Source organism: Vidua chalybeata, chromosome 11 (assembly GCF_026979565.1).
Source record: "Vidua chalybeata isolate OUT-0048 chromosome 11, bVidCha1 merged haplotype, whole genome shotgun sequence".
NCBI classification, from domain to species: Eukaryota; Metazoa; Chordata; class Aves; order Passeriformes; family Viduidae; genus Vidua; species Vidua chalybeata.
In genome coordinates, this window is record NC_071540.1 from 17075745 (window position 1) to 17100846 (window position 25102).

Below are 25102 nucleotides of genomic sequence, written 5' to 3' on the forward strand. Positions count from 1 at the left end.
TCCCAATAAATCAGTGTTTGAATGTAACTTGGCATTGACACTGAATGTAAAAGGACTGGAACTACAGTTGGGGAGCTAACAGGGAAGATGCAGCTACAGATGTAAGGGAATGAATGAGACTTGACAAAACGCAAACAAAATTGGGAGACACAAAAGCAATATTAAATACTCTGAGAGGATGGAGCTCCCTATGTTAATACTTTGTAGTCATCACTGTGCCAAGAGCATCTTCACCATCAGCAACATCTGCAGATGATTCCTGTGGGCAAAGACCAAAGGAGACACATTGCTGGCCCAGTGCTTTCTTACATTCTATGACATTTGCTGTAATGAAAACCACATGGAAATCACAGAGAGCAAAGGAAGCAAAGGCAGCACTGAAGTTCCTGTGCTGCAGACTGGGCTAAGCAGGTTGCAGGTGCAGGTTGCTGTGCTGAAATCTTGCTGTTCTTCAGAAACAGTGCAACAACTTTCTGTGACTGAGTGCATGCAAGCTTTCCTTCCCCACATTTCCAAGCAAACAGTTATCTAATGACTGGGAGTAAAAAACTGCATCACCCGAGCACATGCAGCAAGCAACTGAAAGAAAAACATTTTGGTGACAGCCTGAACAGGCCCCTGCAGACAGCATCAAACCAGTGAAAATGTGAAGCAGCCTCTGCTCTAACAACAGCCACGTTTCCACTGCTGCTGGCCCTGCTGGCTCACTCCCTCTCTCTCGCTCCACCCTTTGGGGTTTGTCTTTTTTTTTTTTTTTTTTTTTTTTTTTTTAGATTTTGCAATCTGAAAGAGGCGGGTGAAAGCAAGCTGAGGGAAAGGCCATTCCCCTGAAGAGCAGCTGGAGAGCAGTCCTCCAGCCCTGTCTGCCTGCCTGAGCTAAGCAGAGGACAGCCACGCCACTTGCTATAGCCCAGAACACCTCCCAAGCCCCGGAGGCACTCTGGCACTGGAACTGATTTTCCAGGTAAGCCTTTTTCTGAACCCCCAGATCTTGGTAGCTGAGCGCTCTCTAAGCAGGAAGTTAAATCGGTCTGGGAACAAAACACAGCAGAAATGGTGTAAGGGCAGAGCAGGGAGCTCAGCTGCTCGGTGTTGTGGATACGCTGCTTTATTTACTCAGTTGTGAGCCTCAAGCAAGTCGGGCATTTGTGCCAAATGCCTCATTTCAGCAACCCCCATAAAAACAGCCCTGTAAGCGCCCTCAAAAATGGACAGACAGACAAACCCACTCCAACATTTTCCCTGTAAGTAAAAAGTTACTGCCCATGTTCTGCTTGCTGTGGCAGAGGGAAAGGACGGGGGGAAAAAGGAAAAACTGGTTTAACTGGGATGCTGGTTTAAAATTCACACAAGAAGAACTAAGCTTGTGCCAAGTTTTCAGAAATGAATAGAACTGTAGTTCTGGGAAAATCCTGGGAATAGCCAAAAGCTGAACAAAGAGAAGCTCCTGACTCTGATGCTCTTAACCCCATCGTGGATCACTCAGGCCTGCTCGGATCTTGAGACACAGTGGTGGTGGCCATGATCAATAGTCAGAGTTCTGTAAAGCCTCTATCCTAAAGGTTATGTGGGGACCCAGACCATGGCACCCTCTGCTTCTGCCAGGATATTACACAAATGGGAATGTTTCATTTTCTCTGTTTTGTTTATATACGAAATGTACCTTCCCAAAATCCCCATACAATTTTGGGTTTGCCATTGTTCATCAGATTGGGAATATAATCCTGTTGAACAGTTGGATATTTTTCTTTTGATTTTACTTTGGGAGTTGCATACAGGAACTTGAGAGCATTTTTGGACCCCTTGGGTCAATAATGGGAAGAACATTGCTCCATATTTACAGATGTCTGCAATTTAGCAGTGCCTGGGGAGAAACAACAAAAGTGCTTGGCTCCATCAAAATCCCATTCCTTCCATCCAGGGCTGGGAAGGCTCGGGCTGCTTTCCACCCCTGAGTTTGTGAAATAGCCTTGCACTGAGCCCTCAGCCATCCCAGAGGAGGGCAATGTCTGCTCCCTCACCCACGGGCAGCCACTCACCAGTGGGAAGACCGTGAAGAGAAGGAGCAACTGCATCCCAAAAGATGATCTCAGAAAATGTGGGGCTTCTGAACTTTGTGGTTTAGGCCCAAAGCTTGGTTTCCTCCTGTTGCTGGAGAAGGGCTGTGATTAGCAGGACTGGGGAGCTGAGCTGTGCTGTGGGGAGGCAGCTCACAGCAGATGCAGCAAAAACCCTCCCAGAGCCTTTTCTGCCCTAAAAACCCTTCTGCACTCCAGGTCACATCTGCTACCACTGGCACAGAGAGCAGGAGCAGGTGAGACCAGCTCGTGCCTGGCTGCCGAAATAATGAATGAAACACCATGGCAGGACAGATTTGCTTCAGATTTGGTTGCAGAAGAGGCTCTGGATCACACTGCAGGAGTGGGAGGGTTTGTTTTCTGCTTCTGCTGTGCTGAGTCAAACCAGGAGCAAAGCAGTTCAGATCTGGAGAGTCTCAGTTCCTATAATTTCTAGAAGGGAAACATTGCTGCTGCTGCTGCTGCTTTTGTTCCTTCCTACAGAGGTTTGTATCTTTGCTGGGCAGAACCTCTGCTGAAATGTGCTAAGCACAGCTGGAGCCTCTCATCACAGCTGTAAAAGAGGCAAATAAAAATAACATTTGTGCTCATCAGCAGTGTCCCATTGGCTTCTCTCAGTACTATTACTCAGCTGCCTTTGATACAGATAGTAGTCAAATCCTGCTCCTCTTCTGAGCACCCCATTATAAGGGATGGGGAAGAACCTTCCACCACTTCTGACACAGGCTATTATATTTCCTACCCTTCTCTCAGAGGCAGCATGGACATCAAGGAGTATTTTGCCAGAATTTCTTACCAGGGCTCCCACAATAAGCCAGACCTGGCTACCTTGTCAGATATATTCCAGCACCACATCCAAGCTGTCCCTTTTGAAAACCTCAGCATCCACTGTGGAGAAAGAATTGAGCTGGACCTGGAAGTGATCTACAACAAAATAGTGAGGAACAAACGTGGGGGCTGGTGCATGGAAAACAACTACCTTCTGTCTTGGGTGCTGAAAACTCTTGGCTACAACATCACCCTTCTGGGAGCAAAAGTTTATGTCCCAGAGCGCGATGCCTATCCAGATGAAATCGATCATCTGCTGCTACAAGTGGAGCTTGATGGCAAATCCTACATTGTGGATGGGGGATTTGGGATGGCCTACCAGCTGTGGCAGCCAATGGAGCTGATTTCAGGGACAGATCAGCCTCAGACTCCTGGGATCTTTCGTTTTCAGGAAGAAAATGAGACCTGGTACCTTGAGAAAGTGAAAAGGAAGCAGTGGGTTGTGAACCCAAGCACCTCGACTTCCCCAGATATGGAAAATGAGGTTTGCTGTCGGGTTTACCTTTTTACCCTTCAGCCACGAGACATTGAGGAGTTCATGGGCTGCAATGCCCACCTGCAGACAGCACCTGACTCGCTCTTTGTGACCAAGTCCATCTGCAGCCTGCAGACCGCCAATGGTGTCCGGGCACTGGTGGGGTGGAAACTCACTGAGATAAAGTACAATTATAGGGACAATATGGATCTTGTGGAAATCAGAATCCTTGCAGATGAAGAAATAGAGACAACACTGAAGGAGAAATTCAGTATAAAACTAGATAAGGAATTTGTACCTGTCAATTTGAGCAAGTGATCTCTGTTCTAACTCACTGCCTGAATTACAATTCAGTTCAGTGGCATTACAGGCAATTCTTCCCTCTCTTTCTGACAAGCATCTAAAGGTTAATCTTTCTCCTTCCAACTATGCCAGTGTAAGGCAGAACATACTATCCTGAATCTGGAAAACAAAGGGGTTCACACAACTATTCCTGCATTTCTTTTTAGGTTGGGCACCAATACTCTCTGCCCAGCTCAATCAAATCATTACCCTTCTGTTTGTCCTTAGTGGGTGGCAGATCCAGCCCATTCCCTACAGTTTTCAACTCTTAAAAGCTTTTCTGAACACACTCAGTGTAGAGGGCAGAATGATGGAGCTGAATGTCTTTGTCTTTATTACCTGATGCTGCCACCTTGGGAAAATCATTCCTGACTCTTAAATGAATACTATATTATTTTGGAAGTGTAACAGACAAAAACAAAAAAAAACAAAAACAAAACCAAAACAATCCTTTGATGAGTTTCTCCAATAAAGCCATAAGCCTGTTCTTATTGCTCTCACATCCACAACACCCTCTCCCATGGCACTCAGGCCATCCCGCACCTGTGCAAACTCACCATGTGAGTACTTGAGGAAAAGTTCTTTATGACTTAGAACTGATGATAAGAAATGTCAGTGACAATTCTGTGTCGTTTCAGACTTTGCACAGCTCCTGTTCTCTCAGTGACATAACCAAAGAGCAGCATTTCTTTGAACTGAAAGCATCTCCTGAGCATTTGGCTTGCTCACACTCAGTAGCAGACTGCTGGGAATAGACGTTCCTCTCCTCAGACTCTACTCTGGGTGCTATTGCACGTTAATTATTACAGCTGAACACACAGATGCACAGAATTCTTTTTGTGAAACATATCTGTTCTACTGAGGATGTGTTTGCAGTGATACTAATTACACTGATATAAGGAGAAACGATGAGTCTTATTCACATACCTAACAACTAAAATTTCTAGTAGGAGAACCTACTCAAATGTGACCCCTTTGCCCTTTATGTACAAATCTTGGAAGCATTACAACTATGTAGTTAAAATTAAGCAAATGATTTTAGTGAATTACAATTAAATAAAAAATTCAAGCCCTGTGACCTAGAATGATTCATATTTTTTCCCCCTTAAATTACAGCACGTATTCCCTTAGTAAAAAATAAATGTCATTAATCACTGAAGTTGTCCTGATTATTTGTACATGCTAATATTTTCCAGCTAAGGCTTTTAAAAAGACAATAACCACTGAACCTTTTTCCCTTGTTGTATAGCATGTACAGCTTTCTAGAACTAGCAGTTTAGATTTGATAAAAGCTGCTATTCTGCATGTTCAGAACATGTTTCTCAGAGACACAGGAAGCTCCTGAAACCCCTGTCTTCTCAGAGGCAAATGCACTCACATGTGCTTGGCTGCAGGGGTGCAATAGTTCTTTATAGCACATGAGACCCTCCCGTCCTATGAGAAAATGAAATGTGGCTGTAAAAGAAGGAGAGGCTTCTTACGGGTGTGGACCAGCAGATTGCAACAGAAATTATCAGAATTGTCCCAGGATCTGGCTTGTTTTTAATCTGTGTTTTTCTGTGGCCCCTGAATTAGAAGGAGAGCAAAAGGAGCTAAACTGAGTGGGATAGCAGGGACAAAGCATTGGGATAGAGGTGAAAGTCCAGGCAGGTCGTGCAAAGCTGTGGAGCAGGAGAAGATCCAGACAGAGCCAAGAATTTCCATCCTTTGTGGGAACAAGCATAGGAAACTCCTGAAAAGGGCTGTGCCCACTCCTCTCTCCCTGTGTCAGGGTGTTTCCTGCACTTTGTGCTGGTCCATAGGCTTGGGGAACGAGTCCAGAGCTATAAAACCCCAGACCTTTAGGATCAGAATAGGGCGTTATGTCCATTGCCCTGAGATGTGGCGTGTGGAGGGCAGGAACAGGGAAAGGCACTTTTCCTTCTGCTGACTCATCTGGAGCATGTGCCCAGCCCTGCCCCTGCAGGGCACAGCTCAGTGCTCCTGCCTCCTGCTCACCACAGAGGCACAGGGCACTGCTGAGCAATACAGGGAAACTTGCTGTTGGAAGGAAAAAAAGAAAGGAAAAAAAAAAGAAAAGAGTTTTTCGTTTCAGATTGCACTAGTTTGCTTTTTCATTATCACTAACTTTGGAGGCAAATACAGGCACAGCAGCTCCAGGGAGCTCAGAGTTCTCTGGGAGCAGCATCTTCCCTTTCGAAGGACAGGCTTCTCTTTGAACCCAGGGGAATTTAGGGAACTGCTTGACTTGGCAAATCTGACCTTGACTTGGCAAATCTGCCCTTGTTGCTTGGCAGGGCTGGTGTCAGCCACGAGGAATAGCTCGGTGTGGTGTGATTAGTTCAACAGTTGCCATGCCCACCAATAAATCAGTGACTTCCTGTCCTGGATTACTCTCTCTCTACCATAAGTCACTTCCCACAGGGATCCAGAGCACATCAGTGTCAACAATGTAAAATCTGCATCATTTTTGCACAAGTGCTTTGCTGCTTTAGCATGGGAGCACCAGCAAGGTGCCCCAGACACTGAAGCCCCTGGGTGACCTGCAGGGTTGAGGATGGGTTTATAGGTTACAACCACTGACAGAAGTTGCTGATGGTGATGGTACCCATGCTTTGCACTCCTGGAGGGCTTCAGCTGTCATTCAGTGATGTGGAAGGTTAAAATCTCTTCAATATTAAAAGCAGTTTGGGGACTGGAGCATTTCCAGGCTCTCCGTGCAGCACCTAACACAACAAATTGCACGACAGGGATTTCCACACATACACCAATACAAATAAAGCCATATCAAATATTGAAACTGCTATTAAAGAAGAAAATCTCTCCCCTCTTTGTCTGCTCTGCTGGAGGACAAGGCTGTCCCTGACAGGCACTAAAAGGCAGCCTGGACCTTTAAGAGCAGCAGTTGCCAGTGCAGCTCTTCCTGGGAACTTTGGAACAGCCCAGAGTGGAAAGCCTGAGCTGTCTGCCTGCGAGGTAAGCTCTGCATGCCTGATCTTTAACTTCATGCTGCAGCTTTGGGTCAGCTCTTCTGGGAAAGCCCACCCCTGTGCTGAAATCTTGCTGTTCTTCAGAAACAGTGCAAAAACTTTCTGGGACTGAGTGCATCCAAGCTTTCCTTCCCCACATTTCCAAGCAAACAGTAATCTAATGACTGGGATTAAAAAAACTGCATCACCCGAGCACGTACAGCAAGCAACTGAAAGAAAAACGTTTTGGTGACAGCCTGAACAGGCCCCTGCAGACAGCATCAAACCAGTGAAAATGTGAAGCAGCCTCTGCTCTAACAACAGCCAAGTTTACACTTGTGAAAACACGGTTCACTCTCATGTAAAAATTTAAAAGTTCAATAAGACAGTAGGAGACAAAGACCACAGAGCAAAGGTTATTACAGTCAGGTGTATCTTGGTACTCAGCCAGGAGCTCACCAGCTACTTTGAAAACACCCTTTATATACCATTCTATTGCATTGTCCTGTTAGAAATTCATAAACAATTATGCACAGTAAGCTTTTTCCCCAAACTAGTTTATGTGTTCCAAGAACTGTTTAGCATGGCTCCTCCTTGGGCCCGCCTTTTTAGAGCATGCGTATTCCTTGGCTGTGCTTTTAGTCTGTTCCTATTTATCACCTCCAGTTTTTGGGTTTTGGGCCACACTGTCTTCAGATGATGAGTGCTGATAGTTGGCATATCTGTAGCAGGTGCCCTCATCATATGTTCATTGGATGTTATCCCATCCAAGCAGGCATTTTAACACAAGCATACTTATATCAGCTATTTCACTACAATGTTCTAAACTTAATTAACATCAGAAATAAAAAACTGTATCTTTGTAGCAAAGTTACTTTAACACCACACATATAAAATCCATTTAATATTTGCAAAAAAACAATATTGTAATATGTATCTCTAGCACCCTGCTGCTGGCTTTGCTGGCTCACACCACTTCTCATGCACCACCCTTCCGGGTTTTCTTTTTTTTTTTTTTTTTTTTTTTTTTTTCAACTATTGCACACTGACAGAGGCGGGTGAAAGCAAGTTGAGGGAAAAGACATTCTCCTGAAGAGCAGCAGAAGAGCAGTCCTCCAGCCCTGTCTGTGCTAAGTATAGGAAAACCAGCTATGCCACTTGCCATAGCCTAGAACACCCCCAAGCCCCGGAGGCACTCTGGCACTGGAACTGATTTTCCAGGTAAGCCTTTTTCTGAACCCCGGATCTTGGTAGCTGAGCGCTCTCTAAGCAGGAAGTTAAATCGGTCTGGGAACAAAACACAGCAGAAATGGTGTAAGGGCAGAGCAGGGAGCTCAGCTGCTCGGTGTTGTGGATACGCTGCTTTATTTACTCAGTTGTGAGCCTCAAGCAAGTCGGGCATTTGTGCCAAATGCCTCATTTCAGCAACCCCCATAAAAACAGCCCTGTAAGCGCCCTCAAAAATGGACAGACAGACAAACCCACTCCAACATTTTCCCTGTAAGTAAAAAGTTACTGCCCATGTTCTGCTTGCTGTGGCAGAGGGAAAGGACGGGGGGAAAAAGGAAAAACTGGTTTAACTGGGATGCTGGTTTAAAATTCACACAAGAAGAACTAAGCTTGTGCCAAGTTTTCAGAAATGAATAGAACTGTAGTTCTGGGAAAATCCTGGGAATAGCCAAAAGCTGAACAAAGAGAAGCTCCTGACTCTGATGCTCTTAACCCCATCGTGGATCACTCAGGCCTGCTCGGACCTTGAGATACAGTGGTGGTGGCCATGATCAATAGTCAGAGTTCTGTAAAGCCTCTATCCTAAAGGTTATGTGGGGACCCAGACCATGGCACCCTCTGCTTCTGCCAGGATATTACACAAATGGGAATGTTTCATTTTCTCTGTTTTGTTTATATACGAAATGTACCTTCCCAAAATCCCCATACAATTTTGGGTTTACCAATGTTCATCAGATTGGGAATATAATCCTGTTGAACAGTTGGATATTTTTCTTTTGATTTTACTTTGGGAGTTGCATACAGGAACTTGAGAGCATTTTTGGACCACTTGGGTCAATAATGGGAAGAACATTGCTCCATATTTACAGATGTCTGCAATTTAGCAGTGCCTGGGGAGAAACAACAAAAGTGCTTGGCTCCATCAAAATCCCAATCCTTCCATCCAGGGCTGGGAAGGCTCAGGCTGCTTTCCACCCCTGAGTTTGTGAAATAGCCTTGCACTGAGCCCTCAGCCATCCCAGAGGAGGGCAATGTCTGCTCCCTCACCCACGGGCAGCCACTCACCAGTGGGAAGACCGTGAAGAGAAGGAGCAACTGCATCCGAAAAGATGATCTCAGAAAATGTGGGGCTTCTGAACTTTGTGGTTTAGGCCCAAAGCTTGGTTTCCTCCTGTTGCTGGAGAAGGGCTGTGATTAGCAGGACTGGGGAGCTGAGCTGTGCTGTGGGGAGGCAGCTCACAGCAGATGCAGCAAAAACCCTCCCAGAGCCTTTTCTGCCCTAAAAACCCTTCTGCACTCCAGGTCACATCTGCTACCACTGGCACAGAGAGCAGGAGCAGGTGAGACCAGCTCGTGCCTGGCTGCCGAAATAATGAATGAAACACCATGGCAGGGCAGATTTGCTTCAGATTTGGTTGCAGAAGAGGCTCTGGATCACACTGCAAGAGTGGGAGGGTTTGTTTTCTGCTTCTGCTGTGCTGAGTCAAACCAGGAGCAAAGCAGTTCAGATCTGGAGAGTCTCAGTTCCTATAATTTCTAGAAGGGAAACATTGCTGCTGCTGCTGCTGCTTTTGTTCCTTCCTACAGAGGTTTGTATCTTTGCTGGGCAGAACCTCTGCTGAAATGTGCTAAGCACAGCTGGAGCCTCTCATCACAGCTGTAAAAGAGGCAAATAAAAATAACATTTGTGCTCATCAGCAGTGTCCCATTGGCTTCTCTAAACACTATTACTCAGCTGCCTTTGATACAGATAGCAGTCAAATCCTGCTCCTCTTCTGAGCACCCCATTATAAGGGATGGGGAAGAACCTTCCACCACTTCTGACACAGGCTATTATATTTCCTACCCTTCTCTCAGAGGCAGCATGGACATCAAGGAGTATTTTGCCAGAATTTCTTACCAGGGCTCCCACAATAAGCCAGACCTGGCTACCTTGTCAGATATATTCCAGCACCACATCCAAGCTGTCCCTTATGAAAACCTCAGCATCCACTGTGGAGAAAGAATTGAGCTGGACCTGGAAGTGATCTACAACAAAATAGTGAGGAACAAACGTGGGGGCTGGTGCATGGAAAACAACTACCTTCTGTCTTGGGTGCTGAAAACTCTTGGCTACAACATCACCCTTCTGGGAGCAAAAGTTTATGTCCCAGAGCGCGATGCCTATCCAGATGAAATCAATCATCTGCTGCTACAAGTGGAGCTTGATGGCAAATCCTACATTATGGATGGGGGATTTGGGATGGCCTATCAGATGTGGCAGCCAATGGAGCTGATTTCAGGGACAGATCAGCCTCAGACTCCTGGGATCTTTCGTTTTCAGGAGGAAAATGGGACCTGGTACTTTGAGAAAGTGAAAAGGAAGCAGTGGGTTGTGAACCCAAGCACCTCAACTTCCCCAAATGTGGAAAATGAAGTTTGCCGTCGGATTTACCTCTTTACCCTTCAGCCACGAGACATTGAGGAGTTCATGGGCTGCAATGCCCACCTGCAGACAGCACCTGACTCAAAGTTTGTTTTGAAGTCCATGTGCAGTCTGCAGACTGCCGACGGCATCCGGGAACTGGTGGGGTGGAAACTCACTGAGATAAAGTACAATTATAGGGACAATATGGATCTTGTGGAAATCAGAATCCTTGCAGATGAAGAAATAGAGACAACACTGAAGGAGAAATTCAGTATAATACTTGACAAGAAATTTGTACCTGTTGATACCCCCAGGTTCTTCTAACTCACTGCCTGAATTACAATTCAGTTCAGTGGCATTACAGGCAATTCTTCCCTCTCTTTCTGACAAGCATCTAAAGGTTAATCTTTCTCCTTCCAACTATGCCAGTGTAAGGCAGAACATACTATCCTGAATCTGGAAAACAAAGGGGTTCACACAACTATTCCTGCATTTCTTTTTAGGTTGGGCACCAATACTCTCTGCCCAGCTCAATCAAATCATTACCCTTCTGTTTGTGCTTAGTGGGTGGCAGACTCAGCCCATTCCCTACAGTTTTCAACTCTTAAAAGCTTTTCTGAACACACTCAGTGTAGAGGGCAGAATGATGGAGCTGAATGTCTTTGTCTTTATTACCTGATGCTGCCACCTTGGGAAAATCATTCCTGACTCTTAAATGAATACTATATTATTTTGGAAGTGTAACAGACAAAAAAAACCAAAAACGACCCAACAATCCTTTGATGAGTTTCTCCAATAAAGCCATAAGCCTGTTCTTATTGCTCTCACATCCACAACACCCTCTCCCATGGCACTCAGGCCATCCCACACCTGTGCAAACTCACCATGTGAGTACTTGAGGAAAAGTTCTTTATGACTTAGAACTGATGATAAGAAATGTCAGTGACAATTCTGTGTCGTTTCAGACTTTGCACAGCTCCTGTTCTCTCAGTGACATAACCAAAGAGCAGCATTTCTTTGAACTGAAAGCATCTCCTGAGCATTTGGCTTGCTCACACTCAGTAGCAGACTGCTGGGAATAGACATTCCTCTCCTCAGACTCTACTCTGGGTGCTATTGCACATTAATTATTACAGCTAAACCCACACACATGCACAGAATTCTTTTTGTGAAACATATCTGTTCTACTGAGGATGTGTTTGCAGTGATACTAATTACATTGATATGAGGAGAAACTATGAGTCTTAATCACATACCTAACAACTAAAATTTCTAGTAGGAGAAACTACTCAAATGTGACCCCTTTGCCCTTTATGTACAAATCTTGGAAGCATTACAACTATGTAGTTAAAATTAAGCAAATTATATTTTGAATTACAAATTAAATAAAAAAATCAAGCCCTGCGAACTAGAATGATTCAGATTTTCCCCCTTAAATTACAGCATGTATTCCCTTAGTAAAAAATAAATGTCATTAATCACTGAAGTTGTCCTGATTATTTGTACATGCTAATATTTTCCAGCTAAGGCTTTTAAAAAGACAATAACCACTGAACCTTTTTCCCTTGTTGTATAGCATGTACAGCTTTCTAGAACTAGCAGTTTAGATTTGATAAAAGCTGCTATTCTGCATGTTCAGAACATGTTTCTCAGAGACACAGGAAGCTCCTGAAACCCCTGTCTTCTCAGAGGCAAATGCACTCACATGTGCTTGGCTGCAGGGGTGCAATAGTTCTTTATAGCACATGAGACCCTCCCGTCCTATGAGAAAATGAAATGTGGCTGTAAAAGAAGGAGAGGCTTCTTACGGGTGTGGACCAGCAGATTGCAACAGAAATTATCAGAATTGTCCCAGGATCTGGCTTGTTTTTAATCTGTGTTTTTCTGTGGCCCCTGAATTAGAAGGAGAGCAAAAGGAGCTAAACTGAGTGGGATAGCAGGGACAAAGCATTGGGATAGAGGTGAAAGTCCAGGCAGGTCGTGCAAAGCTGTGGAGCAGGAGAAGATCCAGACAGAGCCAAGAATTTCCATCCTTTGTGGGAACAAGCATAGGAAACTCCTGAAAAGGGCTGTGCCCACTCCTCTCTCCCTGTGTCAGGGTGTTTCCTGCACTTTGTGCTGGTCCATAGGCTTGGGGAACGAGTCCAGAGCTATAAAACCCCAGACCTTTAGGATCAGAATAGGGCGTTATGTCCATTGCCCTGAGATGTGGCATGTGGAGGGCAGGAACAGGGAAAGGCACTTTTCCTTCTGCTGACTCATCTGGAGCATGTGCCCAGCCCTGCCCCTGCAGGGCACAGCTCAGTGCTCCTGCCTCCTGCTCACCACAGAGGCACAGGGCACTGCTGAGCAATACAGGGAAACTTGCTGTTGGAAGGAAAAAAAGAAAGGAAAAAAAAAAGAAAAGAGTTTTTCGTTTCAGATTGCACTAGTTTGCTTTTTCATTATCACTAACTTTGGAGGCAAATACAGGCACAGCAGCTCCAGGGAGCTCAGAGTTCTCTGGGAGCAGCATCTTCCCTTTCGAAGGACAGGCTTCTCTTTGAACCCAGGGGAATTTAGGGAACTGCTTGACTTGGCAAATCTGACCTTGACTTGGCAAATCTGCCCTTGTTGCTTGGCAGGGCTGGTGTCAGCCACGAGGAATAGCTCGGTGTGGTGTGATTAGTTCAACAGCTGCCATGCCCACCAATAAATCAGTGACTTCCTGTCCTGGATTACTCTCTCTCTACCATAAGTCACTTCCCACAGGGATCCAGAGCACATCAGTGTCAACAATGTAAAATCTGCATCATTTTTGCACAAGTGCTTTGCTGCTTTAGCAGGGAGCACCAGCAAGGTGCCCCAGACACTGAAGCCCCTGGGTGACCTGCAGGGTTGAGGATGGGTTTATAGGTTACAACCACTGACAAAAGTTGCTGATGGTGATGGTACCCATGCTTTGCACTCCTGGAGGGCTTCAGCTGTCATTCAGTGATGTGGAAGGTTAAAATCTCTTCAATATTAAAAGCAGTTTGGGGACTGGAGCATTTCCAGGCTCTCCGTGCAGCACCTAACACAACAAATTGCACGACAGGGATTTCCACACATACACCAATACAAATAAAGCAATAAAACCATCAAAATAGAAACTGCTATTAAAGAAGAAACTCTGTCCCCTCTTTGTCTGCTCTGCTGGAGGACAAGGCTGTCCCTGACAGGCACTAAAAGGCAGCCTGGACCTTTAAGAGCAGCAGTTGCCAGTGCAGCTCTTCCTGGGAACTTTGGAACAGCCCAGAGTGGAAAGCCTGAGCTGACTGCCTGCGAGGTAAGCTCTGCATGCCTGATCTTTAACTTCATGCTGCAGCTTTGGGTCAGCTCTTCTGGGAAAGCCCACCCCTGTGAGTCTGCACACCCTGTGCACAGCAGTGCAGGAGTATTAGCAAAGCACAAACTGCAGGAACCCCAGGGCTGATGGTGAGTGAGCATTGCAAGGGCGTTTTCCAAGTGCAACATCCCGTGTTTGAGAGTTAAACTAACCCTCTATTTTGAGCCAGAGTGTATGAAAAATGCACAGTGTGCATCTGTGACTCACAGCACAACTTGGAATCAAACAGTGTAGGCATGTGCATGAGGATCCAGCCTTGGAAGCCCCTCCTGATTTTTAGCTGAGAAGAACTGATCCTAATATTCAGCTAATTACCCAAGGACCCAGCGATCCCGAGGGACATGTGAACAGACAGGCAGAACTAACATCTGAATCCCACTGCCCTCGACGCTGCAGGAACGCTGAGCAAAGCTCAGCTGCTGCAGGGGCAGAAGCAAACAAGGCTGAGATCCGGACTGAGGCTCGGGATATTTGGCAATGCAGTTTTGGAATGCAGAGCGTCCCCGGGAGAGGGCTTGCTCACTGCTGCAGCCGCAGGGCTCGCACAGCAGGAATGGCTGCGCCAAGGAAAAATCTGCCTCCAGGGAGGCGAGGGAGTAAACGCTGATTTATGTGGATGCTCCCTAATGTCAGTGATGTTGTAGTGCAGCTTTATTATACTTAAATCTCTTTAAGTATTCATTGAGATCAGAGCACATTTTGTCAGCCACCAGAAGGCTGTCTCTGAAGCAGATTTTAAATTGATGAGGTCAGAGAAGGGACAGCTGGGGAAACTGAGGTATGGGCAGGGAAGTTTCCAATGTATTTTCCCAAAGCCTCATTGGCAGCACCCCATGGGGGCTCTCCATGGCTGGGTGAGGGGAGCTGGTTTTATCCTGTGCTTTTCCCATGTAATGGGGACACCCAGACCCAGGAGATGGGTTATAGGGGGGGCATCAGGCCTTCTGCTGCTGACCCAGGGCAGGGGCTGATCTGTTTTGCTTGAAGGCAAATTCCAAGCATGTCAGACCCACCAGGCTGATGCACTCCTCTGGACTCCTGCTGGTCACAGACATTCAGTTCCACACTCTCATGGGGTAAAGATGTTTCTATCTTCCTATGTAAAATTGCTGAAGGTGGGAATAGAAAGAAAAACGAGGCAGAGGACCACAGGATGAGCCTGCCAGTGAATACATGTGCTGTGTGTTGGGAAGGAAATGGCTTTCTACATGTGTTTCCAAGGAGATCCTGCCAGAGATGAGTGCCCTTGTCCTAAAAAAGGGATGCAAAAAATAATAAAATGCAGTATCAAAGAGACAGTACTGTTTTTTTCATGTAGACTCTTTGGATCCTTTTGAAGTGATAATGTTTATTTCTTATTCCCTTATTGGGATGATCCTCTATCACATTTTCCTGTGGGTTTGCATTATCCAGTCTGAACACTGGTACTAGTGCAGATCAGGAACAATACAACCAAGTCATGTGAGTTGTGCTGTTGGCATCAAGATTGGGGTTAAAGTCTAGAGATTACGCCATTGGATGTGCTCATCTGCTCGGGTGGGGGCACTTCCACCCATGGATTTGAGGTGAGATTTTCATAAGCTTTTGGCATGAACATGGGGTCAAACTGCTGGGGGGAAACAGTTGGACCAAAGCTGAGAATATTCAGTGGAAGGGAGTTTGTCCCATCTCATCCACATCAAAGGATTTTTGGAAAATCCTCCCAGGGAACATTCAACAAGTTGAAGGAAGCAAGAAATCCTCAGACTTTCTGGAAATTAACATAGCACTTAACAGATCATGAATTGTTCTGAACAACAAATGTCCATGCATAGAAAAAAGCCAAATTAAATCTAAACTAAGGGCAAAAGAAATCCTTGCAGAGAGAAGATGAGTCACTGAATTAAAAGTCTTACAGGGAACCTTTTGTATCTTGGCCACACAATCAGTGCCAATGACAGTGTCTTTCTGCTAATGAAAGGGGATCAGAGACACATCAGAGACAGAAAACCAGAAAATACGTCCAATAATTTGATCTGAAACAAAAGCATTTAGTTTGTAAAAGATGGTCAAAGAAACTACAAGATTATAACTTGCCTTGTATGTACTTTTAGATCAATTCCTTTGATCCTTAGGTTAGAAAAATTGAAGTCCTTTCCTTTCACAGTCAAAGCCCTGTCTAAACTCCTCAGGGAATTTTAAGAGATTAAGAAAACAATGATCTACTTCACATGGAAACCTGTCTGAAATGGTGACACACTGAGATGTTAATCCCAGTTAACTGAATCCATGAATGCAAAATCTTCCAGTTAAATTACCTGTGGGATAAAGAAAGAATTGCTTATCTGGTGCAGTAAAAGAAACAGTAAGATCTTGCTGTGACTTTTATGCTGGCATGGTGTGGCAGCTTTTCTGCAAACCTGTAGTTTCTTGATTTTTGAAAAAATCGTCATGTGGGATCCTCCTCTGTGGCCAGGGATTCTGTTATGGCATGTACTGTGTCTTCCCATGGGAAAAACATCCTCCTGGTTTGAAGGCAGCCCCTGAGAGAGGGAAAGCAGTATTGCCACCCGCTCCTGTCCCTGTCTCTTTTTAAAGAAATACTTAAAATTCTTTTAGATCCTCAATGAAATGGCCCAGACTACATTTGCAGGCTGGTTAACCTGTGCTACAGAAACAGGAGTGAACCCCTTGACAGCTGCACAGCAGTAACTGGCTACTTTTCTGCTCACACAGGCAAAATGAACATTCAGGAGTATTTTGGAAGAATATCTTACAACAAGCCCCATAAGGATGCAGACTTGCAGACCCTGACAGCCATCTTCCAGCATCACATCCACACCATTCCTTTTGAGAACCTCAGCATGCACTGCGGGGAGGCCATCGAACTGGATTTGCAGTCTACTTACAATAAGATTGTGAGAAAGAAACGTGGTGGATGGTGCCTGGAAACCAACCACCTCCTCTTCTGGGCCTTGCAAGAATTAGGGTATGACGTCTGTATTCTTGGTGCAAACAGCTATGAGCCAGCAGAGAAGGGATACACTGCTCAGATAAACCATATCCTGCTGAAGGTGGTGATCAGGGGAGAGTCCTACATAGTAGATGCTGGGTTTGGTGGTGCCTACCAGATGTGGCAGCCACTGATGCTGATTTCTGGGAAGGACCAACCCCAGGTTCCTGGCATTTTCCACTTCATGGAAGACGATGGCACCTGGTACTTCGAGAAAGTCAAAAGGAAGCATTACATTCCTGAGCACAGCAAGAATGACTTCCCTCATTCTCCAGACCTGGGGAATATCCGAAAAATATATAGATTTACTCTCGAGCCACGGCATATAGATGACTTCCAGGGGCTAAATGCATACCTCCAAGTGTTTCCAGATAACATCCTTCAGAAGAAGTCAATCTGCACTCTCCAAACCACCAGTGGGGTCCTTACCTTAGTTGGATGGACCCTCACTGAGATGAAGTACAACTACACAGAGGACATGGACCTGGTGAACATCACAACCCTTACAGATGAAGAGGTTGAGAAGACACTGAAAGAGAAATTCAATATAGTACTGGAGAACAAACTTGTACCAGTAAATGTTTGTGGCTTGCCACCTAATTTAGTGGATAAGATCTAATTGTAACAATGTGCTAGGTGGATCTTTAAATAGCCAAGAGGAAAATTATAAAATTAGCATTAATTACAATAATCACATTTTTAACTTGAGCTAGTCACAAAGCTTGGTAAATTCTAGCACATTGCTAATTAACTGCATATATTGATTGCATATTTTTATTAAACCTCTCCTTCTTTAGAAACCAAGACATCTTACTAGCTCTTTTCTGCTCATATGGAAATTGGTTTTTGACTCCTTAACTTTTTGTTCACCTTCTCAAGAACTCATTTTATTGCAGATATATTTTGTGGCAAATGAGACCAAAATTATGCAGAAGGAGAGGTTGTGTTACCATTTTGCACAAAAGACCTCTAACCTTTTTTGGCATTATTTCCAAGCTTCTCAGTGACTTTTACAAATTATTCACTTCCCTAAACAGTTGTAAAGTTGAGCTGAATTTGGCTTTTAAATACTGCAGAAAAAAGAAAGGTTAAGACTTTCTCAAAACAAGCCACCATTTGGTGCTGATTAGCTTATGAAAAGTTGAAAGACTTAAGTCCTGTCCCTTTTCAGAAATTGACTTAAAGTAAGATATTTATCCAAGGGTACCTAAACCCCCCCAAAAGTCTCTCTAATTTTGAGTACCCACTTTTTCTGAGTCTGATTTATCTGTGTCTCTGAATTCAAAATCAAATCTGTAGAAGATGAGATGATTCAACAGTTCTTGAAAATCAGGCTTTTGGTATCAAAACTAGAAAAAAGTTAGATGAATCTTTGCAAACTATAATCTAAACTTTTGGGATCATGCCTTCATGTGATGTCAAGAGGAGATGACAGTATTATAGATAAAGTCTTTGTATTTGTTACAAACAGTATTCTGCACAAAAGCTACCTTAAAATGTGTGGATGCAAAAGAAAGCCCTGGGAAGTGAAGACACGCCACCAGTGTGGTTTCACACAAGATATCCATAACACAGAAGCCTTTTCCCTGATGATACCTGTGGTGCTCTACAGGAATGCCATGAAAGAGGGTGACAGAAGAACATCAGCCAAGGAAAAGACTTTGATTCTTGTTTTAGTCAACCACACAGACCTATGGGGCACCTGATGCGCCAGGTGCAGTCTGATGTGCTCTTTGCCTTTCCCAGAGGCCTCCTCTGATATTCCACCTCTATCCAATGAAGGGGAGACAGGCTTGACCTGGGGAGAATTAAATAAACAGCACTGCAACACTGTGAGGATGCAGGAGGCCATGTTTTAGAGCAGAAATGCATTACTTCATGCAAATAAATATTTGCCATGGCATTCATTAGGTGTGGCATCTCCACAGTAACTCCCTGCCACAGCTGAGGAGCTGACAGTTTGAAAAAGTTCCTGTGTGGACAAAGAAGGGTCATTTGTGCATCCATGGAGCTCAGGGACACACAGCCTGCAACACCTTGGCACCTCAGTGTACCCATCAGGACACAGATGAACATCCTCCACTGCAAAGTGCTGGTTTGCAAAATAACAATATTTAATTAAGAGAAGTTACAATGTCATTTGCAACTGCCTACTGTAATTATTTTACATAGAAAACGAGTTCATTCTGGTCTTAACTAGGGGAAGGCATAAACATCTACTAATAGGAAGAAACAAAGTTTAATTTGCTCACGGATCAGCGAAGTCCAAAAATGTGAATTCTTTTTGGGTGGACTCTGCCCTCTCTTGGAATTTAAGATTCAGGAGCGAGGGCCAGCCGAGCTTAGAAAGACAACCCTCACAATCTGTATCCACTCCTGGCTTCACTGACTGCTGCCCCTGTAATAAACCACCCAGAAACTGAATACCTCAATAAATAAAAAGAGATCTCATAAGAGGTAAGTTTATTTTCTTAAAAAAACCCCTCCAAAGAAAGATACCAAAACCCTGGTTTCTTTATGATGGTAAAGGTCATAGACAATAATGTAAGCAACATTCTCTAGGAAAAAATGTTCTAAAAATGTGTGGATATAGAGCTAAAATATCACCTGCTAAACAGGGGCTGTTAAAGGGCAAAACAGTGATGTGCAATTTCAATTCTTCTACCTTTCACTCTTCAGGAGAAGCTTCACTTCACTATAAAATAGATTCTTTTGTTTAGGTACAATAGTAGATATAAATTTAGAACTGCCACTTCTTGTTGGAAGTCGTGCTTTTAGATACTTAAATTTATTTAAAAGTATTGCAAGTGCAAAGGAAGCAAAAGTTCAGTCTAATAATCAATAGATTCTGCTTTAAGGGAATAAGATTACAGGTCTTTAAAAACAACTTAAAAAAATTACAGACTCTGGGTTGTGCAACCCAGGAAGTCCATGTGCTGATGTATTAGGATAAAGAAGATAACATTTTCAACAGTGGAATTGTTGATACTGTGTATAGTCCTGGTAAGGAATAATTTTGTATGAACACCTTCATTTGCACCTTTAATATTCTTCTGCTGATGTTTTTCTCTACATTAATCATAACCACATTTGTGGGACGGCCTTTTCAGTACCTGCCTTTTCATCTGGTCTGCTCACATTTCAAAAGAACAGTGGCTTTCATCTCCTGCAGTCCAGATCTAGTGCTGATCAAGCATATTATGGAGCTGCAGAAAGAAATTACAAATAATACAAACTTGAGAACCAGCTTTATACTGGTGTGATCTATTTAAGCATTAACAGTCAGAGTGATAGGATCAGATATACTCAGATTCTGCAAATCAGAAGTGCCATGACTTTTATGTTACACTTAAATACTACATTGAACATATCCTCCAATAAGCATATTACTGGAAGCTAAATTCCTCTCTGTAGCAGGTAATGTGTAGTTTTTGCTGGTGCTCTCCATTCACTTGGGACAGTGAATGGTGTAGAGCTGCTTCACACCATGAATATGCACAGCATGAATCTGCCACTGAGAATCATCTTGAGAAATTCTAGTTTGCAGTAAACATTCAATAGTTCACTGCTGAGTTAAAGGATTGGTGAGTTTTGAGAACGTTGGGGACGAGAGAGAGTAAAGCAGCCCCTGTTCATTTTCAGGGTGGCCTGTGAGACACAGGGCACAGGAGGGAATGGAGATGTGCTCCTTGTCTTTTAGGCCACTCACTTCCCTCCATTCAGATCCATTATTCCAACACCAAAATTAGCTTCTACAACACTCTGAGCAGACACAAGACTTGGTGATCTGTGACTCTTTCAAAAGTCAGAGTTTTTTCAGTTATAATTATCTGAATAAAGCTTGCCACTTCACTTTTCATGTTAACTTTTTCTAAGCAGTGGAAAAGCAACATGTACCGAACGAGCGATTCATTTACTGTCACATCCATCAGTGGCAGACTCATGAAAAGAACATGTGAATCCTGGCTCAGAGTGTCCTCCCTCCCACTGCAGATGACACTGCCTCCCCCAGTGACAGTCCTGTCACTGAGCAGTGGCTTTAGACCATTTCTCATGAACCCTTGTACACACTCCCCAGCAAGATCTTACATTTCTTTTTAACCCCGCTGTTAAAATGCAAATACAGCAAATCCTCATCTCGCAGCCACCTCGCGTGAAACTGAAATGGCATCAGCTGTTTGCCAGAGGGATGACTCTAAGACAAAAGAAAAGCCTCATGTGCACTGCTCTTTGCTCAGGGAACCATTTGATAGGAATGCTTGTTTCCTTTAAAAGCTGTTCTGATGAGGTTCAGTAGATTAAAGAATCTTTGCTGGCAGAGCCAGGGCAGCTTTTAACAGCGTCATAAATCACTGATATAAAGAAACCAAAACACAATTCCTTCCTTTACAGGTGAGATGAACCTTGAAGAGTATTTTGCAAGAACTGGCTATAAAGGCTCCACTGAAAAACAAGATTTGGAAACCTTAACCGATATATTCCAGCATCACATCCGTGCTGTTCCCTTCGAAAACCTCAGCATCCACTGCAGGGAGAAAATTACTTTGGAGTTGGAGCACGTTTACAACAAGATTGTGCGGAGGAAGCGGGGTGGCTGGTGCATGGAAAACAACCAGCTGCTGGGCTGGGTGCTGAGGGGCCTGGGGTATGAGACCAGCTTCCTGGGAGCGTACGTGTTCAACCCCCACCAGAACGCCTACGCCACCCTCATGACCCACCTCGTGGTAAAGGTCGTCATCGATGGCAAAGCCTACATCGTTGATGGAGGCTTCGGGGTGTCCTACCAGATGTGGCAGCCCATGGAGCTCGTGTCAGGGAAAGACCAGCCCCAGGCTCCCGGCGTCTTCCGCTTCACGGAGAAAAACGGTGTCTGGTACCTGGAGAAAATGAGGCGGAAACAATACATCCCCAATCAGAGCTTCTCCAGCTCTGATCTGCTGGAGAAAAAAGAGTGTCGCAAGGTTTATATGTTCAGCCTTGAGCCACGGACAGTGGAAGATTTCCGCTTCCAGTGCGCATACCTCCAGACCTCTCCAGATTCCCTCTTCACAAAGAAGTCCATCTGCACCCTCCAGACCACCGATGGATTCCGAGCGCTAATTGGCTGGACACTCACTGAGACCACGTACAACTACAAGGAAAACATGGATCTGGTGGAATTTGTAACTCTTGAGGATGAAGAGGTGGAAAAAACCCTCAAAGAGAAATTTAACATCACCCTAGAGAGAAAACTTGTCCCCATTAATGTTAAAGGATCTTACACAATCTAGATGGCCAGGAAAACCTACAGTAATGCTATGTGTGTACAGCAGCTTCCACTGCCTGTGCAATCCCTACTGCAAGGTTATGGGATTCTTTTGCAGGTGACTGAAGGATATATACATTAGTATGAGATTAATGTGAATTTCACTTTGGGAAAAATCAGGAATTTAAGACTCTTGAGTCAGTTAGGTAAAATTATTTGCTGGGAGATGACTGCTGTTCAATTTTTGGCACAAATGTAGGATTTGATTTGAATCTGGTTATAAGCTTGGGTAAGAAATATGTCTGGGGAGTTTTGGACTGCCTGTGGCACATGAGTATGGATTATTAATTGTCATATCCTGCCAACACATTTTCTAAGGTTATTATAGGGAGACAAGTAATCTGTGAGCATTTAGACAATGAAGTACACATTTAAAACTTCATTTTTCACAAGATCCAACCACTCACAGCTCATCTCATTCCTGTTCCTTTAATGTGAGTAAAACATTGTCATCTTGGAAAGGAGCATTAGGAGGCATAATTCTTTCACCATCATCCTTAGACAAACCATAGTACAAAATAAAAATCATCACCATGTGCATCCCTCCAGCCACTGCTGCAGTAAACTGCCCCAAGTAATTTTTGGTATGTAGCTATTCTTCTGGTGATGAAAATTCTATATATTGCAGTGTTATTGTGGCTGATGGGCCACAATAAAGCCGTAACTACTAAGCTTTCTTTCTGAGATATAATCATCCTATAAACTGTGACTGGTACTTAAATGTCACAGCTGGCTTAGATTTACTTTGTCCCAAAAGGGGTGGAAATTCTGTACTTTTAGGACTGCATTATATTTGTATATGAAGCTAAGCCCACTATACCCTTAATTTTGTTTTGCAAACATGAGTGTCCATATGGCTGTCCTGAATGGGTACCACTTAGCACAGGAGCTTTAGTGCCATTAGTGTCTGTTCATCTGTATCAAAGTGAAAAAACAACCCAAGGAGCCAGCCAAATCTAAAGGAAACCTTTTCTTTTTTCACAATCTTGTTTCCCCATTTTCCAGAAAATGTTGTTCCTCCTACCATGCTTCTCTGAAAAAGCCCGGCCAAGGAAACTACTAAGAAAGGGGAAACATTCTTAAATGCACCAAAAAATAGCAGAAACACTGAAAAACACTCTTCTCTCAGTCTGTAATAAGCCTGAGTATCAGTCAAATGTTGATTCCTCCCACTGAACAGTCTTTTTGCTCAAAGACATCATCTGATCATTAATCTCACAAATGCTGTAAGTGTATACCTGAAAATAAATAAAAGGAAAATAAAGACATTATGAGTTGTTTTAGGTACAGCTGTCCCCAGCAGCACCGACTCCTGCACACTCCATCTGCCAAGTGAGGGCTGTTCACTCATGCTGATCTGCTGGCCCACCCTTCCCACCTCAAACTTCTTAGGATCACAGGATCACTGAGGTTGGAAAAGCCCTTTAAGATCATCAAGTTCAACAATCAGCCCAACATCACAACCATGTTGATCATTAAACTCTGTCCTCAGGTGCCACTTCCAGGGATGGTGACTCCACCACTGCCCTTGGCAGTCCTCCAGTCCTTTCCAATCCTGTGAAAAAATTTTCCTAGTATCTAATCAAAACCTTCCCTGGCATAATTGGAGGCCACTTCCTGACATCCAGTCACATGTTACCTGTTCCTTAGAACCTGTTACTTGAACTAAACAGGCCAATATTGAACAAATGCAGCAGAGGTGTTGGAGATGGTGAGTTCCTACAGGTCTGTAGGATGAAGAGGTCATAGGCTGAGGTAGATGATCACTGAAGAGGAGGCCCAGGAGTCATCTCTGCTGGGCTTGGCAGCCAGCAGCTGTGGGCTGATTCTGGTGTGTGCCAGCTCTTCGTGTGACCAGCCGTGGTGGCAGCTCATGGCCTGGGTACACAGATAGTTGCACAGGGATGAGGAACTGAGAGCCAAGCAAGAGGTGACAGGGGACACTGAAAGATCTTACTGAGGCCAGAACACAGCTTTTCTATTAATAATGGAATTACGGAATTTGTTCAGTAATTTGTGTTCAGTTATTCCCTCATATTAATGTCCCATGATCTAAATAATTGATCATGACAAGGTGCTCCCTGAGACCTCAGGGAACATTATGAGCTTCAAAACACTGACCACCTCCATTCTATCTGATGGGATTTTCATTTACCCAGCTCACCAAACCACATTTCTCTGTGCCATCAACCACAGCCGTTTTCTTGTCTTGAGGACAGCCATTAACAGGGTGGTTATTTTGCTTCCCAACTTCCCTAAAGGATTTCCTGCTCCCAGGTAATTTGCTTGGATTTTGGTATGCAAGGGTTTCTTGGGGATTAATGGGCTCCTGTCAGCATTTAACTGGGCCTGCAGCGATGGGACTCACCCAGCTACCCTTTCTATTGTTTGGTTCTTACCAAAGATCTACAGAGCTGCTGGTGATTGAGGCTCCAACCATCTCCCTGACTCCCATCTGTTAATTTTTCATCTTGATGTGACAATTATAAGCAGGTCCTCACTGAGAAACATGAAATCACACAAAGAAATGTCAACACATACAGCTAAGGAACAGTTTCACAGCTTAACTAAAGCTCCCCAAAAGCTGATGAAAGCAGGTTATTGAGGTGTGAATACCAGGCCTGAAATCTCTCAGAGGTTTGAGATGAGAATGGTGTAAAACCAAACAAAACCAAACAAACCCCGAAGCCTCATGCTGGGGTTCCATTAGTAAGGCAGTATTGTGGAAGCTGATGTTCTCCCAGCCTGAAAAGAAAACAAACCACCAGTCCTTAAACCATCAGCTCTCACAGAAACTTGAATTCACATGTGGTAGGGATCTGTGGGATGGCTGCCATCCTTCCCTACCACGATGCTTTATTAGCATTCTCAGAGAAGGGTTTAATGAGAGCCTAAGTGATTTTGCAGTTATAGTTGTGGACTGTTGTTCAAATGAAGCAAAACAAATGCTGAGAAACCGCCCCCTCCGCCCCCAGACTCATCTAATTCCAAATACAATTTGAAAGTATGGTATTCCAATCAAGAGAAAGACAAACAATTTCTTTTAAAGTCTGACTGCTGGATGAAATCCCAGAATCTCAGCCCAGCTGCCTGTTACACACACAGGCAA

General features: G+C 44.2%; 4 protein-coding genes and 1 long non-coding RNA gene across 7 annotated transcripts; 4 read left to right on the forward strand and 1 right to left on the reverse strand.

The window, feature by feature from the left end:
* The first annotated feature begins 875 nt into the window (after positions 1 to 875).
* On the forward strand, positions 876 to 4882 carry LOC128793793 (arylamine N-acetyltransferase, pineal gland isozyme NAT-3-like). Its single transcript, XM_053953208.1, has 2 exons — positions 876 to 964; positions 2832 to 4882. The coding sequence occupies exon 2, from the start codon at positions 2839 to 2841 to the stop codon at positions 3697 to 3699; it is 861 nt and encodes a 286-aa protein (XP_053809183.1). The 5' UTR covers positions 876 to 964; positions 2832 to 2838; the 3' UTR covers positions 3700 to 4882.
* On the forward strand, positions 885 to 17307 carry LOC128793789 (arylamine N-acetyltransferase, liver isozyme-like). Of its 2 annotated transcripts, none has more exons than XM_053953204.1 (2): positions 885 to 964; positions 16412 to 17307. In XM_053953204.1, the coding sequence occupies exon 2, from the start codon at positions 16417 to 16419 to the stop codon at positions 17305 to 17307; it is 891 nt and encodes a 296-aa protein (XP_053809179.1). In that variant the 5' UTR covers positions 885 to 964; positions 16412 to 16416. The 2 variants fall into 2 exon arrangements, with proteins under 2 accessions (XP_053809179.1, XP_053809178.1); XM_053953203.1 differs by lacking the exon at positions 885 to 964 and adding an exon at positions 7832 to 7913.
* LOC128793792 (arylamine N-acetyltransferase, pineal gland isozyme NAT-3-like) lies at positions 7827 to 11815 on the forward strand. Its single transcript, XM_053953207.1, has 2 exons — positions 7827 to 7913; positions 9780 to 11815. The coding sequence occupies exon 2, from the start codon at positions 9787 to 9789 to the stop codon at positions 10651 to 10653; it is 867 nt and encodes a 288-aa protein (XP_053809182.1). The 5' UTR covers positions 7827 to 7913; positions 9780 to 9786; the 3' UTR covers positions 10654 to 11815.
* Positions 7851 to 23264, forward strand: LOC128793790 (arylamine N-acetyltransferase, pineal gland isozyme NAT-10). Of its 2 annotated transcripts, none has more exons than XM_053953206.1 (2): positions 7851 to 7913; positions 21081 to 23264. In XM_053953206.1, exon 2 carries the CDS (start codon positions 21086 to 21088, stop codon positions 21956 to 21958), a length of 873 nt encoding a protein of 290 aa, XP_053809181.1. In that variant the 5' UTR covers positions 7851 to 7913; positions 21081 to 21085; the 3' UTR covers positions 21959 to 23264. The 2 variants fall into 2 exon arrangements, with proteins under 2 accessions (XP_053809181.1, XP_053809180.1); XM_053953205.1 differs by lacking the exon at positions 7851 to 7913 and adding an exon at positions 19059 to 19145.
* LOC128793795 (uncharacterized) lies at positions 21498 to 23683 on the reverse strand. The gene is made up of 3 exons (XR_008432884.1): positions 23633 to 23683; positions 21710 to 21819; positions 21498 to 21565 (listed from the first exon to the last, which is right to left on the reverse strand). It is a non-coding gene; the product is annotated as an uncharacterized LOC128793795 (long non-coding RNA).
* Between the last annotated feature and the right edge of the window lie 1419 nt (positions 23684 to 25102).

What these genes read in the sequence shown, in the direction of transcription:
- LOC128793793 (XM_053953208.1), top strand. Translation starts at nt 2,839, where the DNA reads ATGGACATCAAGGAGTATTTTGCCAGAATTTCTTACCAGGGCTCCCAC.
- LOC128793792 (XM_053953207.1), top strand. Translation starts at nt 9,787, where the DNA reads ATGGACATCAAGGAGTATTTTGCCAGAATTTCTTACCAGGGCTCCCAC.
- LOC128793789 (XM_053953204.1), top strand. Translation starts at nt 16,417, where the DNA reads ATGAACATTCAGGAGTATTTTGGAAGAATATCTTACAACAAGCCCCAT.
- LOC128793790 (XM_053953206.1), top strand. Translation starts at nt 21,086, where the DNA reads ATGAACCTTGAAGAGTATTTTGCAAGAACTGGCTATAAAGGCTCCACT.